At 43.8% G+C, this 12,878-nt stretch overlaps 2 protein-coding genes across 3 annotated transcripts; both read right to left on the bottom strand.

Moving 5' to 3' along the window:
- Positions 1 to 527: 527 nt before the first annotated feature.
- Positions 528 to 6,298, bottom strand: LOC147185564 (chloride intracellular channel protein 5-like). Of its 2 annotated transcripts, none has more exons than XM_086104474.1 (6): positions 5,735 to 6,298; positions 2,799 to 2,908; positions 2,468 to 2,593; positions 2,126 to 2,232; positions 1,565 to 1,746; positions 528 to 1,040 (listed from the first exon to the last, which is right to left on the bottom strand). In XM_086104474.1, the coding sequence occupies exons 1-6, from the start codon at positions 6,191 to 6,193 to the stop codon at positions 876 to 878; spliced, it is 1,149 nt and encodes a 382-aa protein (XP_085960600.1). In that variant the 5' UTR covers positions 6,194 to 6,298; the 3' UTR covers positions 528 to 875. The 2 variants fall into 2 exon arrangements, with proteins under 2 accessions (XP_085960600.1, XP_085960601.1); XM_086104475.1 differs by lacking the exon at positions 5,735 to 6,298 and adding an exon at positions 4,171 to 4,439.
- A 496-nt stretch (positions 6,299 to 6,794) lies between these two features.
- Positions 6,795 to 12,202, bottom strand: LOC147185565 (ectonucleotide pyrophosphatase/phosphodiesterase family member 5-like). The gene is made up of 4 exons (XM_086104540.1): positions 11,961 to 12,202; positions 9,987 to 10,849; positions 9,648 to 9,824; positions 6,795 to 9,187 (listed from the first exon to the last, which is right to left on the bottom strand). The coding sequence occupies exons 2-4, from the start codon at positions 10,837 to 10,839 to the stop codon at positions 8,781 to 8,783; spliced, it is 1,437 nt and encodes a 478-aa protein (XP_085960666.1). The 5' UTR covers positions 10,840 to 10,849; positions 11,961 to 12,202; the 3' UTR covers positions 6,795 to 8,780.
- Positions 12,203 to 12,878: the final 676 nt, after the last annotated feature.

Consider the following 12,878-nt stretch of genomic DNA (forward strand, 5'->3'; position numbering starts at 1 on the left):
TCAGAAAATTTGACTGGAACAGAATCGCCCGAAATCCAAGGCAATATATCCCATAGGAAATTATGTAAATCCAATTGATCCGTTTCAGGCATCTAAAAATATTAACAAACAATACATTTTGTAGAAAATAACTACAGCTTTACATGCAAAAACTAAACGACTAATGAATTGGATAAATGAATATTTAACAACACTTTGACCTTGAAGGTTCTTGACGGCTTTTACAGCAAAAAGGGGAGAAAGGGCAGCCATTTTCCAAGGTCACTCTTGAATTCTTTCGTGTTTCTTGCCTTTATAAAATGGTGAGCACTTGGCACATTGTTGTCGATTCAAAACTGACATGTGGTAAAAGACGTGTCAGGCTGACAAATGGCATCATGTCCAGAACACTGCCAGCCTTTATCATTACAGAAATGGAAGGCCCCAAAATGTTGACATGAAGCCTGTCTATTTCCCAGGCCACGGATGAGTCTGGAACGTATTCGTCAGTGCATTTCAAGATTTCGTGTCAGAATGAAGAGAAAGCGTGAGGAGGCAAAACAAGTGGAGTTTAATGACGACCAAGAGGAACATTGACATTGACGGCTCGTAGGCGCGCCATCCCGAGGGAAGACGAGGCGCAGCGGGAGCTCAATAATAAACATCGGCGTCAGGCGAGACGTCCACGGGCGTGGGGATAAATAAATCTAACCGCCTCGACGCGCCTGTGAGTCAAAGCTTTGCAGCACATGTGAAAGGGAGCTTTGTGTCATGAGGAATAAATACAGACAGCGGGATCGGGACCATCCGTCACATCAGAGTGCGTTTGAGCATCCTTAAACTAATAAATCTCTGGAGGGCTAAGAATAAAAAGGAAGGTTTTGGGAGCTAAGAAGCTACTTGGCCAGCCTCTTGGCCACGTCCTTGTAGGCCATCTCGATTTCGGACTCGGCGGCGCACGTGTTGTTGAACTCGTCGCGGGCGGCGGCGTTCTTCAAGTAGCGCCAGATTCCCGTCATGTCCGAGGGGATGTCGTAGTTACGGTACTTCTTGGCCACCACCTGAAAGACACAAATGGACAAGTTTTCAATTTCACCCAACTTGTCTCCAATGTTCCCTCTAATTTGGACCACGGTGAGCAACATCAGACACGCACGCGACAGCCAAACCAATATCACACCTGCCCAAAATGCAGAATCATAAGTTGCATGATGTGTGTATGATATAAAAAAATCAAACCACCTCTACATCAAAATAGAACATGTTGAATAGAGATTCGTGACATGACCAAAATCAGCCCTGTTTTTTTTTTTTTTTTTTTAAATGAAGGCAATACAAACTGCATGAATACGGGCCGACATTGTCCATTCATAAATAATGGAAAAGATGTCATTTAATAAAACAAAAATTTGGAGTCACTTGACCTCTGAAAGGGCTTCATTTAAGGGGCTCGGAAACTATGTTTGGATTTCCTGTATGGAGTGGTCACGTGTTGCCCGCAGTGTCCCGTCAGTGCCGAGTGTGAGTCTATATGTCAAACTATGGTTAATTTTTCCTCTGTCTTGGTCTCTCCCAGGTCTTCTACCTTGACGATGTGCAGTTTGGGCAGGAGGTTGCAATCGGCCAGCGTCAGCTTGTTTCCGTCCAGAAAACTTCTCCTGGACACCTTTTCTTCCTCCATACTGTTGGCGTCGATCTCGTCAGGCAGCGGGCTATTCAGGTATTCGTCCAGCTTCTGCATAGCCCGCGTCAGACCTTTCTCCAGGGCTGAAACATGCAAAACAATGGAATCACGCGTCAGAGGGGGATGATGTCCACTAGGTGGCAGCAAAGTATTAAGTAAAGAGCAAACAGTGGAGTCTGCTGTCCTCTAGTGAGGAATATTATCATTCCACCCAATTAGATGTTTTTGTATGATTTTTTTCACATATTCAATGAAGAGAATTGTTAACACTTGAATGAAAAAGAACCTCTTTAAAATTAAATAACTACCTTCAATTATTTAAATGAGCACTTTTCCAAAAAAATGTTTTCAATTAATTTTTCACTCCTGCATTTGTTTGAAAGGCATTAATACAAATTCCTTTGAAAAATATTTTTTAAACATATTTCACACATTTAAAAAAAATGTGCAAAGCTGCGTCACCATCGTTGGCGTCGATTTTGGTGTTCTTAATGAATGCTGAGAACTTAGCGAAGATGTCGTTGCCCGCCGTGTTGGACTCTCTCTGCTTGGCTGCCAGTTTGGGATACCTTAGTGACAAGCAGAAGAACAAGTAGTATTATAATTGTATACAGGGCAGGCCAAAAGTCGGTCTGCACTTTTAAAAAGTAATGCATATAAACAAAGGTAGGAAGGAAACGAGGATAATTGAAAGAAGGGATTCATTGCCACTGTTAGCAGTCACATAAACCCTCTGATGAACTGGAATCCCTAAAACTGTACAACTACTTTTGACCTAAAATGCATATGATGTCTGTGGCTTACTTGGGTGGCGCCAGCATTGCCTCGAGGAACTCCTCGATCTTGTTGATGTCCGTCTTGACATCTCCATTGTAGGTGAGGAATGGCGGGTGGGTGCCGGGCGCCAGATTGTTAAGGTCTGCCGGCTTCCTAAGGGAGGCCAACAAACAAACAGTAAATTTCTCTCATGCTAACAAATCAAATGATGCAAGCTCGAGTGTCATGTTATAGGGAATAACTGACAATCGCATTTGAATAGCGCTACAACCTTGCGATATAGGACACAATATATTGGATAAGGAGTGATTTGCGACATAGCGAAGCATTGGCGGCGGCTCCGACATCAATCGCTAACCTCTTGAGGTCCACGGTGGTGACGTTGAAGACGACACCTTTGAGCCACAAGATCATGAAGAGACGCTGCGAGAAAGGACAGTTGCCAATACTCTCGCCATCACTGCCCGCCTGAGAACAATTAGTCGTCATTATTATGGAGAAAGAATGCTATACATTTTTTTATGACATTGAAGCCCCATTTATTGGGGGAGGTGCATACCAGACCCATCGGTAATAAGGAAAAAAAAAATCTATGTAAACTATTACCTAATGCTTGTTCTCATGGTGTCAGTAAAATGCAATTAAATAGGTTGCTTAAAAAATGGTTGCGCAGAAGGGGCGCAAACTATGAACTGTGACATAGCGGGCGGGGAACGCAGTTGATCAACTTTTGAATCAGATACAATTGAAACCTTTTTGCTTGCTTTGAACAAAAATACCTACGCAGCAAGCTGCCTATCGATTTTAAATGAGCTCATGTTTCAGCGCACATTTGAGAGCTTCCACCTAACCCACCACCTGAATTATGCATGTCTCCACACACGTACGTACACACAGACATACAGAGGCAAACACCAGAACACAGCAGATGTCTGTCTAAAAAGTTGCCGAGTCTGCTTGAATGCAGCGCCAGCATGTGTCATTGTCACGACACAAAAACAACACAACAAATACAATGTACAATAATGACAGCCAGTCAACATGGGCAACACACACACACGCGCGCACACACACACACACACACACGCGCACACAAAGGCTGCTGACCTGCTGGTCGATACACAACACGCGACAGACCAGTTCAGACTAACCGGAGCATTTAGCAGTCATAAACATAACCAGCAGAATTACGGCTTAAAAGCAATATTTTGTGAGAGAAAATGTGCATGCATTCATATCATAGTTGCATATTTGTAAAAATGTATTTGATTATGAAAAGAGTAGAGTTTCTTCATTTGTTTCTTTATTTTCATGATCATGATTTTTATTATTAATTTATATCCAGCATCCAAAATGGGATGTGTTTTGTCATCAGGCCCGTGTCCGACTTGGCCACATCTGCAATGGAAACGTTTATATTTGACATGATGTACACTTGTAAAATTATTATTTTTTAATTAACCAGCCTTCCCGTGAGGATGTTTTATTTTTGTTTCCTAATTTTATGCCACCTGCCGCAGGTGCGCGCACACCCACCCGTCGAGTCCCAGGGGGCGCCGAGCAGCACAACAAACACCGGTGAGGACAACGGAAGTAGAAGCTGCACATCACTGAGCATCCCTGGTAACGTTACCTCTGATATTGTGTTACTCGTCCACACACACACACACGCAGACCTATTTTAGACACACAAAAATCAACTTTTTTTTTTTGTTTTGGTTAAGTCTTACCTTGACAAAAAGTTCAATCTGAGGCTCCCTATCGGGATCTGTCATGCTTCCTCTTCAATACCAAACACCGGAATGTATCACACCACTACATGCTACCTTCAAACTCCTCTCATAGTCCCCAATGTCAAAGTCCAGTTATGCAACAACGTGGTCCTAAAGTGGTCCTAAAGTCAGCTGATGTGTTGGGGGATGCAGACTGAGGTCAGATTTGTCTCGTAAAGCAGCTGGAATGCAAGCAGCAAAGCGTTCAATGACACCGAGTGCAAACAGGTGTCGGGCTCTGCTGCAGAGAGACGACGGGGTGGGAGGGTTGCGGGAGTCGGAAAGGGGCAGAGCCTGAGCTGCATTTTTCATTTAACCTTTGCAGCAGGTGGATAAAGTGAGCATGAAACCATGGGAAACTACAAGGTTTGACAATTGTTTATAAAATGTAAAAAAACATCCAAATTACATAATCAGTAGAATAGCATCATTTTACATGGATATGTGATTCTAAAAGTGTGAGAGGCTTTTTTTCCCCCTTGGTGAATGTGATGTTTTTGTATGTGTGAGTTTGGGTGTCAGACAAGCGTTTTGATATGTCTGAATGTTTTGGTGGGTGTGAGTTTTGAATGCGAGAGGGTTTGGGTAGATGTGAGCTTTTTTGTGGAAGGTAATTCAAATGTGTTTTGTCCTGGTATTTCTTGTCCCCCTAACCCTCCCAAAAGCGATCAAATAAAATAGTGAGGAAATATTCGTAATTTCCAAAGGTTTAGCAATTGAATGATGTCTTTAAAGATGATGGTTGAAATCAGTGACTTGTCAGGCTAATCATTCACTGACCTGTCAAACAGTAACATAACTCCAACACTTTGACTTCTTCTGACCCATAAAGGAAGTCATTTGAGCTAAATAAATAAATACATAATGGAAATGTAAAATAATTATTACACTTAATTTTTAAAAAATTCTATTCATATATATTTTTAAAAAGTAGCTCTGGAAAGGGCACAATAGCAATGCCAATGTTTTTCTTACATTTTAATGAGTTTAACAATCTCAATAAAATGTAAAATGGCAACACTTTAACCTTGAATAAGGTTTTTTTTTTAACGTATTACACCGTTTTTTTTCATATTTTAACATGGCTGCTTTTATGGAAGTATGGAGAAATATGTAAAAATTGGGCGTGGTGCTTTGCGCGGTGATCTCTGCCCGACGTTTATCTAAAGTGTCAGCTATAGATAAGACAAAAGGTACACGTTCCACCGTGTTGGAAATGTGAGGACACGCCCTGAAGCATCACTGCAAACGCCATAGCTCATGTCATCACGAAACTGACGCTGTATGCAAAATTACGACCTGAATAACTTTTGGACAGCGTGACTCAAAATGAGCCCCACCAAGTTTTAAAAATGTCAACTTTTTAAAAGCAACTCTGGTATTGGCTGACTCGGGAATCGAAGTTTTCCAATTTACAAGCTGAATGAAGACGACCGTCCAAGTTGGACTATTTGGAGGATCAAGAAGTGGAAGGACACATAACCTCACCTTGTGAACTTGGGACCTGCAGACATTGTCCTACCTTGACAAAGAGCGAGATCTCAGCATGCGCGGGCTCGACTGGAGCGAGGGCGCTCTGGTCCAGGGTGAGGTTTTCCAGCGTTTTGATGCTGTAGTCCACCGCCTGTTCCTCCTTGGCCAACTTGGAGTCGGACTCGTGGTGCTTGTAGGCCATCAGCATCCCGTCCTCAGCGTTGTCCTCCTCCGGCGAAGATGAGGAGGATGAAGAGCGTCGGGATCCATCGCTCACCATCTCTGCTTTGGTCTCCTGGACGACAGTCTTCATCTCCGTCACCTCTTTTGTCTTCTCCTCCACTTTCACTTGGGCTTTATCCTCTTCATCATGAGAGGAAGAGGACGATGACGACGACGACGAGGAGCGGCTGCGTTTGTCTCCATCCCTGGTGTCCATGTAGTCGGGAGAGGTGTGCTCGTCCTTGTCCAAGACGTGCACCATGACGTCATCCGCGGTCACTTCCATGCTGGTTGCTGGATGTTCTGGGCTTTTGAGGAGTGGAGAAAAGAAGCGACGCTGGCGGCGGCTGGCTCCTGGAAGACTGAATCTCAGCCGATGCCCGATCGAGCAAATTCCAGCGGCGACTCCCTGTGCAGGACCTTTGAACCTGGCAACTCACTGATCATTTACAAAGTGTGCTCCCCCCACCAAAGCCTGCAGGCTTCACTTCAACTCCTCACACTTAAATGGCTCCAAGTTTTACTCGCTAAACTCTAAATTCACATCTTGTATCTTGTTAAACACTCGCAGTCCTTAATGTACAGTATGTTGTACCTGCGTGTGCTAAGTGAAAGCAGAACCAAGTTTTGTCATTCTGATTTTTCATTGTATTTTTAACATTGTATTTTAGTGTTCTAAATTGTATTTTATTTTGTTTATATTTGCCTTGTATTTTTATACCTTCATTTGTAAAAATGCATTTTAAAACATATTTTATCCTTTCATTGTTTCATCTATTTTTTTCCTTGCATTTTCCTTTAATGCATTTGAACTCATTTAATGAAGAAATTATCTCAGTCATTGTCATCAACATGGAAAAGAAAATTCAAGACAACTTGCTTTAAAGTCCTTTTAACTCAGAAGATGTTTTAATTCCGTCAACATAGCAAATACGGTACATGTCTTGACACAATTTGTTACATTTTACAAATGCAACTCAAGCCATCGTTCTTTGAGCAAATCATTCAAATTTGTGCGTGTGTGCACGTTTCATTCATCTGTCAGCGAGACATTCTTTTCCTCTTTCGTTTTCAAAATGTATCATAGAAATTGAAAAACAATACATCACAGTGTCATTTTTGGGGGACTTCGGTACCTTGTTAATCTGAAAGCCATAGACACAGAGAAATACTAAATAATTTGCTAACACCTTTCTGTCCACACTGACTTAAAAGCTTTTTGGCAAGAGGCACCTAACTTTTTATTCACTTATTTTTTTCACAGCAACATGAATCGGAAAGTATACATAACCTACTGACTACTGCCCCCTATCGGTCATGTAGTGCAAATCGCAGGAACAGTTCTGGCCCAAAGCGACGAGGTGGAAAAAAAATAAAACCTCCAAAGAGAGGAAAATACTCACAATGGCAAAACTGCACTTCACATTGCACCAACATGTCAAGTCAAGTCAACAGTATTTATAGAGCACAACATGGAAATACATCCAAAAGAACAGACCACACGCAAAGGCTCTAGGACACAAAAGCGATTCGGAATTGGATGATTGGCAAGTCTGAGTGGTTGCCAGGTGACATTCAAACACAGGAGGATACGGATAGCCGTTTCCGCATTTATTCAATATCCTTGACATCCAGGTTAAGGTGACGAGTGTCATTTAGCCTCAGTAGTAACATGTACTTGTCCTAATATCTGTTCTCCAGTGTGCAGAAATGTCATACATTCATGGAAGGCAGGAGTAGGGGGGGAAAGGTGCTACTAGTAAGTCCCTCACACACAGTCCCTCTACTAGTGTATGGACCTTAAAATAGATATCAAGGAAATCAAATGCTAAAACAGCTTTCCGTATGAGGGTAACGTCTTTCCAGGGCACGTTGCCATCCCTCACGCCATTTTGATGAGAGATTGTCTCAGTCTTTGCTTTGTTTCAGAATCCCAGCCTCATTTAATTATGGCGGTATTTTCCATATTACCCAGAAGGGCGTTGAACATGGAAATAAGAGCTGCAAGACCTCAGGGGTTTTTTTTTGTCCTTTTGCATAAAAGCAGAAACTTTTTTCGGCTTCAAAATACTTGTCGATATCACACAACGATCCCACAAAATAGCCTCATCAGAACTGTAACAGAAGACCTCAGATTTATCCGTGCAAAACACGGCAAAAGCAGGCCAATGATGCGACTGTGTGTGTTTTCACAAAGCAGCGCCACATCATGCACCCGGGTAATTAGATAATGCCAAAGGTCTCATCTGCTGATGTAAAAATCTGCTTTCCATGCAAAAGGGCAGGAAAACTGAGGGTCGGGTGTCAAACTTGACAACCCTGTCACAGGATCGCAGAAGTATATTACCCTTTAAAAGTACCTCACAAGGCAGAACATTTTTAAGTCGACTTCATCCACCTGTTGGGTGCTGTTTATACAGAAAAATCTTTTAGGGCTGACTGATTGCAACTGAGATAACAGCCGGCGAACCAGTAATCTACCAAATTGAAGGGTTGGTTGGGAATTCAAATATAGTTGGGGGAAATGTATTTTTGAATCTATTCAGCTTCTATTTTTTGGCTGATGTCAATTTGTGATGATATAATTGCATTTCATTAGCCTCATGGAAAGTTTCCAATTAAGAATACAGTATCTCTAAAAGTCCCCAGTTTAAGTTCCAATGGATATTGACTGGAAACTTTAGAGAAACCAGACATTTTCCAGCCCTTTGAAACCAGGTTCACAATCAAAGAAAAGCCACTAAAAGCTTCGCACAAAGGTTTTAAAGTCCTACCACCAAAAAGCATCCACACTGGACCAGAATCCCCACCTGCTCATAATTGGATCTCTTCCAGGACGGGGATACGAGTCCAGCGTTTCCGCTTGCGTCCGGCTACAGGTGCAAGTCCTCTTGCAGTAAAGGCTGCGACATCTCCCTGCTGGCATGTTTGAGCGAAGGCAGCTGCTTGAGCGTCACCTGCTGCACAAACACCATCAGGAAGCCCACGACCAGCATCAAGCCCAGGAGGGAACCCACCACCACGGGGAAATACGAAGGCCGCACCGGGGGGGTGGGGACGCTGGGCGGGGAGACTGTTGGCTCTGGGTGCAGCAGGTCACGAACGTTCGAGAAGGAGCCGTTGTTCGGCAAAGGCGGGATGGCCAGGATGTGGCACATGAGGGGGTACAGGTCCACGGAGCGCATGGTTGGCTTCACGTAGTTCTGGCGGAACACCGGACCACGGGCCAAGAAGATGGGCTGCATGCTGCGCAGAGTGTTGTCGTAGCCGTGATTTCCCACTGGGGAGAGACCGCAACTAAATAAACACAAAACCGATCTTGATACTGGATTACCCTCTACTTGGCTGGAGCAAGGTTATGAAAAATCAAAACTCATAAGAACCAATGCGTTCAATGCGGTATGGTTTTTTACAGTTTCACGCAGTGCTATTTTAAAGTAGGCTCGTTTCCATTTGCAGGTACTGTGGTGTACTATTTTTAGTGCCTGGGCAGGACCAAAAACTGTCAAAGGGATGAGAGGAATTCTGCTCGACAACCAACCTGATGCAAAATGTCCAATTTTTGGAAACAAAGAGGAAGCTTACGCCCACACATCCTCCTACTGCTCTTCATTAATTACATCAAGAGGGATTCGGTTGATTGTTTCAAAAACCAAAAAAAACTCCAGCAGAGCTAATAATAGAACAAAGGGAGAAAAGCTGTGCAAACAAAAGAATTTGTAGGAGGTGCCGAGACGTACGCATGAGCGGTGTGCTCCTGTTCTGCACGATGGTCCATCCCTCCCGAGCCTCCAACAGGATGGGCATGATCCTGACGTTGTGGCGGTAGTGAAGGCGTTCGGGGATGGTGTCCTTAAGGTGGACCGCCATGTAGGGGTTGGCATCAGCCAACTTCTCATATACCTCATCGAGCTTCCCTGCAAAAAAAATAAAAAATGCCACTGCTAAGTTTCACAAGAGTTAGTCGGGAATAGCAATGGCTTACATGTCCAAACAATAACTGGAACCTTTCAGGATCACAAAGAACCAGAAGCATGAGGTGGAAATGTGGCTTTTAATGTAAATGTGTCATGCGTTACCTTCTTTGGGCAGTATTCCCACCACGGGACTCTTGTCTACCCAGGTGTACAGGTCTCTGCTCACATACTGGTCCAGTTCAATGATCTTATCGGCGAACAGCTGCGTCATGCCGTGGTCGCTGGTCACCACCAAGTTGACCCTCTCGTACAGGCCCGCCTTCTTCAGCTCGTTGCGCAGGAAGCCGAGTTTCTCATCCACGTCGGCGATGACGGCGTCCATTAGGGAACTCTCGGGCCCGAAATCATGTCCACTGTCATCCGGTTCCTCCCAGTACAGGACCCCGAAATCCACAGCCTCCTGCTCAGGAGCAGAAAACCATTTGACTATGTGCTCCACTCGGTTCTCAAAACCGACTGAGGCATTGTACGGGAGGTAGCGAGTCGGGAACATTCCATGGATCTTAACGTCGGAACCGGGCCACATAGCGGCGGCGCTTCGCCCTCCGGAGTTCTGGATGGTAACCCACAAGGGTACCGCTTGCTCCCACCATTGGGACTCGTAGAGGCTGTCTGTGTCCATCGAGAAGGAGCGGTTGAGGACCGGGTCAAACATGTCGTTAGCGACAATGCCGTGCGTCTCGGCATAGAGGCCCGTCACCAGACTGTAGTGGTTGGGTAAGGTCTTGGTGATGTACACGTTCTCCACCCGCTCCACTGTCACGCCTTCCTCCATCAGGACGTGGAAGTTAGGTGTGGGAACGCGGTTCACGTAGTCCCAGCGGAAGCCGTCAAAGGACACCAGGAGCAGCTTGGGGCGCTCTGCCAAGTCCCGGAGAGAAACTAACGGCGGTATGAAGGACCACAAGAGGACCAGAAGGCCCAGACCGCCACGCAGGACAAGACCCAGCATCATGTGTAGAAACCTGCGAACACAGAAGACAAGGTAAGCCTTGACTAGCTGTCTGATTCTGTATCGATGCATCTTAACATTACAACTTAGAATGTTTCAGTGTTTTATTTTTGACAGGGTTATTATTAACAGTGAATGCCTTTTTTTTTTTTTTGCATGCCAGCTAATACTGCCAAAATGTTAACACTGGACCACCATCTTTTGGTATTTTTAGCGTCGATGACAGCTATATAACTATTAGTAACATTTATACTCAACTTAATTAATGGAATTTGCTTTTCCCACCAGCACTGAGGTCGTGTGGAAGAGATGCAGCGTAATTAAGAGCAAGAAGAGGCGGAGAAGGTGCCCGGCTACTGTAAGTGTCAATAATAGTCCTTCCCACAGAGGAGAGAATACATGTCTGAATATTTTTGTATGTTCTGCCTGTGTGCTGCTCCACGTGTGTGTAATAAATATTTACAGGTTATTAATTCCCATAATATACAATTTTTTATTAGACCTAGGTCGTTTCACATTGTTAGCTGTTAGCGTCAAGATAGTAGCCTTTCATTGAAATAAATTAAATGGTTTGATCGAACATGTTGACGTTTAAATAGACAATGTGTTTATTTTGCTCTAGTTTCACGTGTTAGCTTTACAGTAAAACTTCAAATGACAAAAAAGAATATTTAAGCAAGCATGCTTTGCCACTTATTTGGAGAACACTGCAAGTAGTATGTGCAGTTTTTAATCTTCTCTGTGATAGGTAAACCGATCAAGCCAATTATTTTCCATGTATGTTATCGCTACACCTGGTGGGCCTGATACGCATTTCTGCGATAAATGGGGGTTCACCGGTATTAGTAAAATACGGTACAGTAGATGTGATTATAAATAAAACGTGCAGATATGATATGAGAGGTAGGAGTCTGGCGTGCAGACGCGAGCGGACAATAACTCGGTGACGAACATGAGTGCATCAACGCAAAAAAGACAACACAGGGATTTAGTCGCCGCCGGGTTAAATTTGCTCCAGACATTTTGGACCTTTCGCACCGTTTTCACGGTGCAACAGCAACTGCACATCGTCAAAAAGCACATCATGTTAATGACATAAAAAGCAGGGTCACCAAAAGGCTTACCTCGCTATCTGATCGTTGCACTGCGTGCGCACTGAGATAAAACAGCCTAACTCTGCTGACGGCCGGAAAGGAAGTCCCGCCTATTTGGCAGCCTTCACGTATTTGTTGAGTATATTTGTATTCGAACGCGGCTCAGACGGTGACATGAAAACAAAGCAATCCTTCAATCGAATGCACGATTTTCCTGCACGCATGCATGGATCGGCGGATGGATGTATGTAAATGAATGCCGCGTTCTCTCTGTGCGCGGTGACGGACAAGTGCGCCGCGTCTATGACGTCATAAGGTCTCCGCGACGGGGGGGGGGGCGGGGGGCGCAGAAGGTTCGAACATTATGCGGACAGAAAACTCAAGGCAGCTTTATTTATGTCGTGCATTTCGAACACCATTCATACAACATTAAGTGGCATTGACAAACAAAATAAGACATTTAAAAGCAAAATAAAGACAAAAATACAAAAGGCATACAATGCAAGAACAAGATTTTGAAAATGTGTTTATAGAAATGCATTTTATTTAACTTTCTCAAAGGTATGGAGGGGAAAGTGCAGTTGTTCTTTTTTATACTTGGTAAATTTTATCCCAGGAAGAATTGCACAATGGCAAAACTTTAGCCCGCAGTGCTGTGAGTATCCACCTGATGGCAGTCAAAGCCTGTCTCGGTGTGTCAAGTCGAGGCTTATTGCACTCAATGGCGTGTTTAGTTGAGTTTTTATCTCATAGACCACCACTAAGTTGCACATAACTGTGAAGGGAAAGGGTGACAGATATTATGCACGGTTTTAAAAATTGTGTGTGTGCATATACGTGTATAAAGAGAGAGAGAGAGAGAGAGAGAGAGAGAGAGATGTACTGTATAGTTCAAGTTACATACTCGTTTCTTGTGGTTAAGTTCTCTTTATGCATGGTAAAAAAAAG

Source organism: Hippocampus guttulatus, chromosome 23 (assembly GCF_054856545.1).
Source record: "Hippocampus guttulatus isolate MCC_2025c chromosome 23, RoL_Hgut_1.0, whole genome shotgun sequence".
Taxonomy (NCBI): domain Eukaryota; kingdom Metazoa; phylum Chordata; class Actinopteri; order Syngnathiformes; family Syngnathidae; genus Hippocampus; species Hippocampus guttulatus.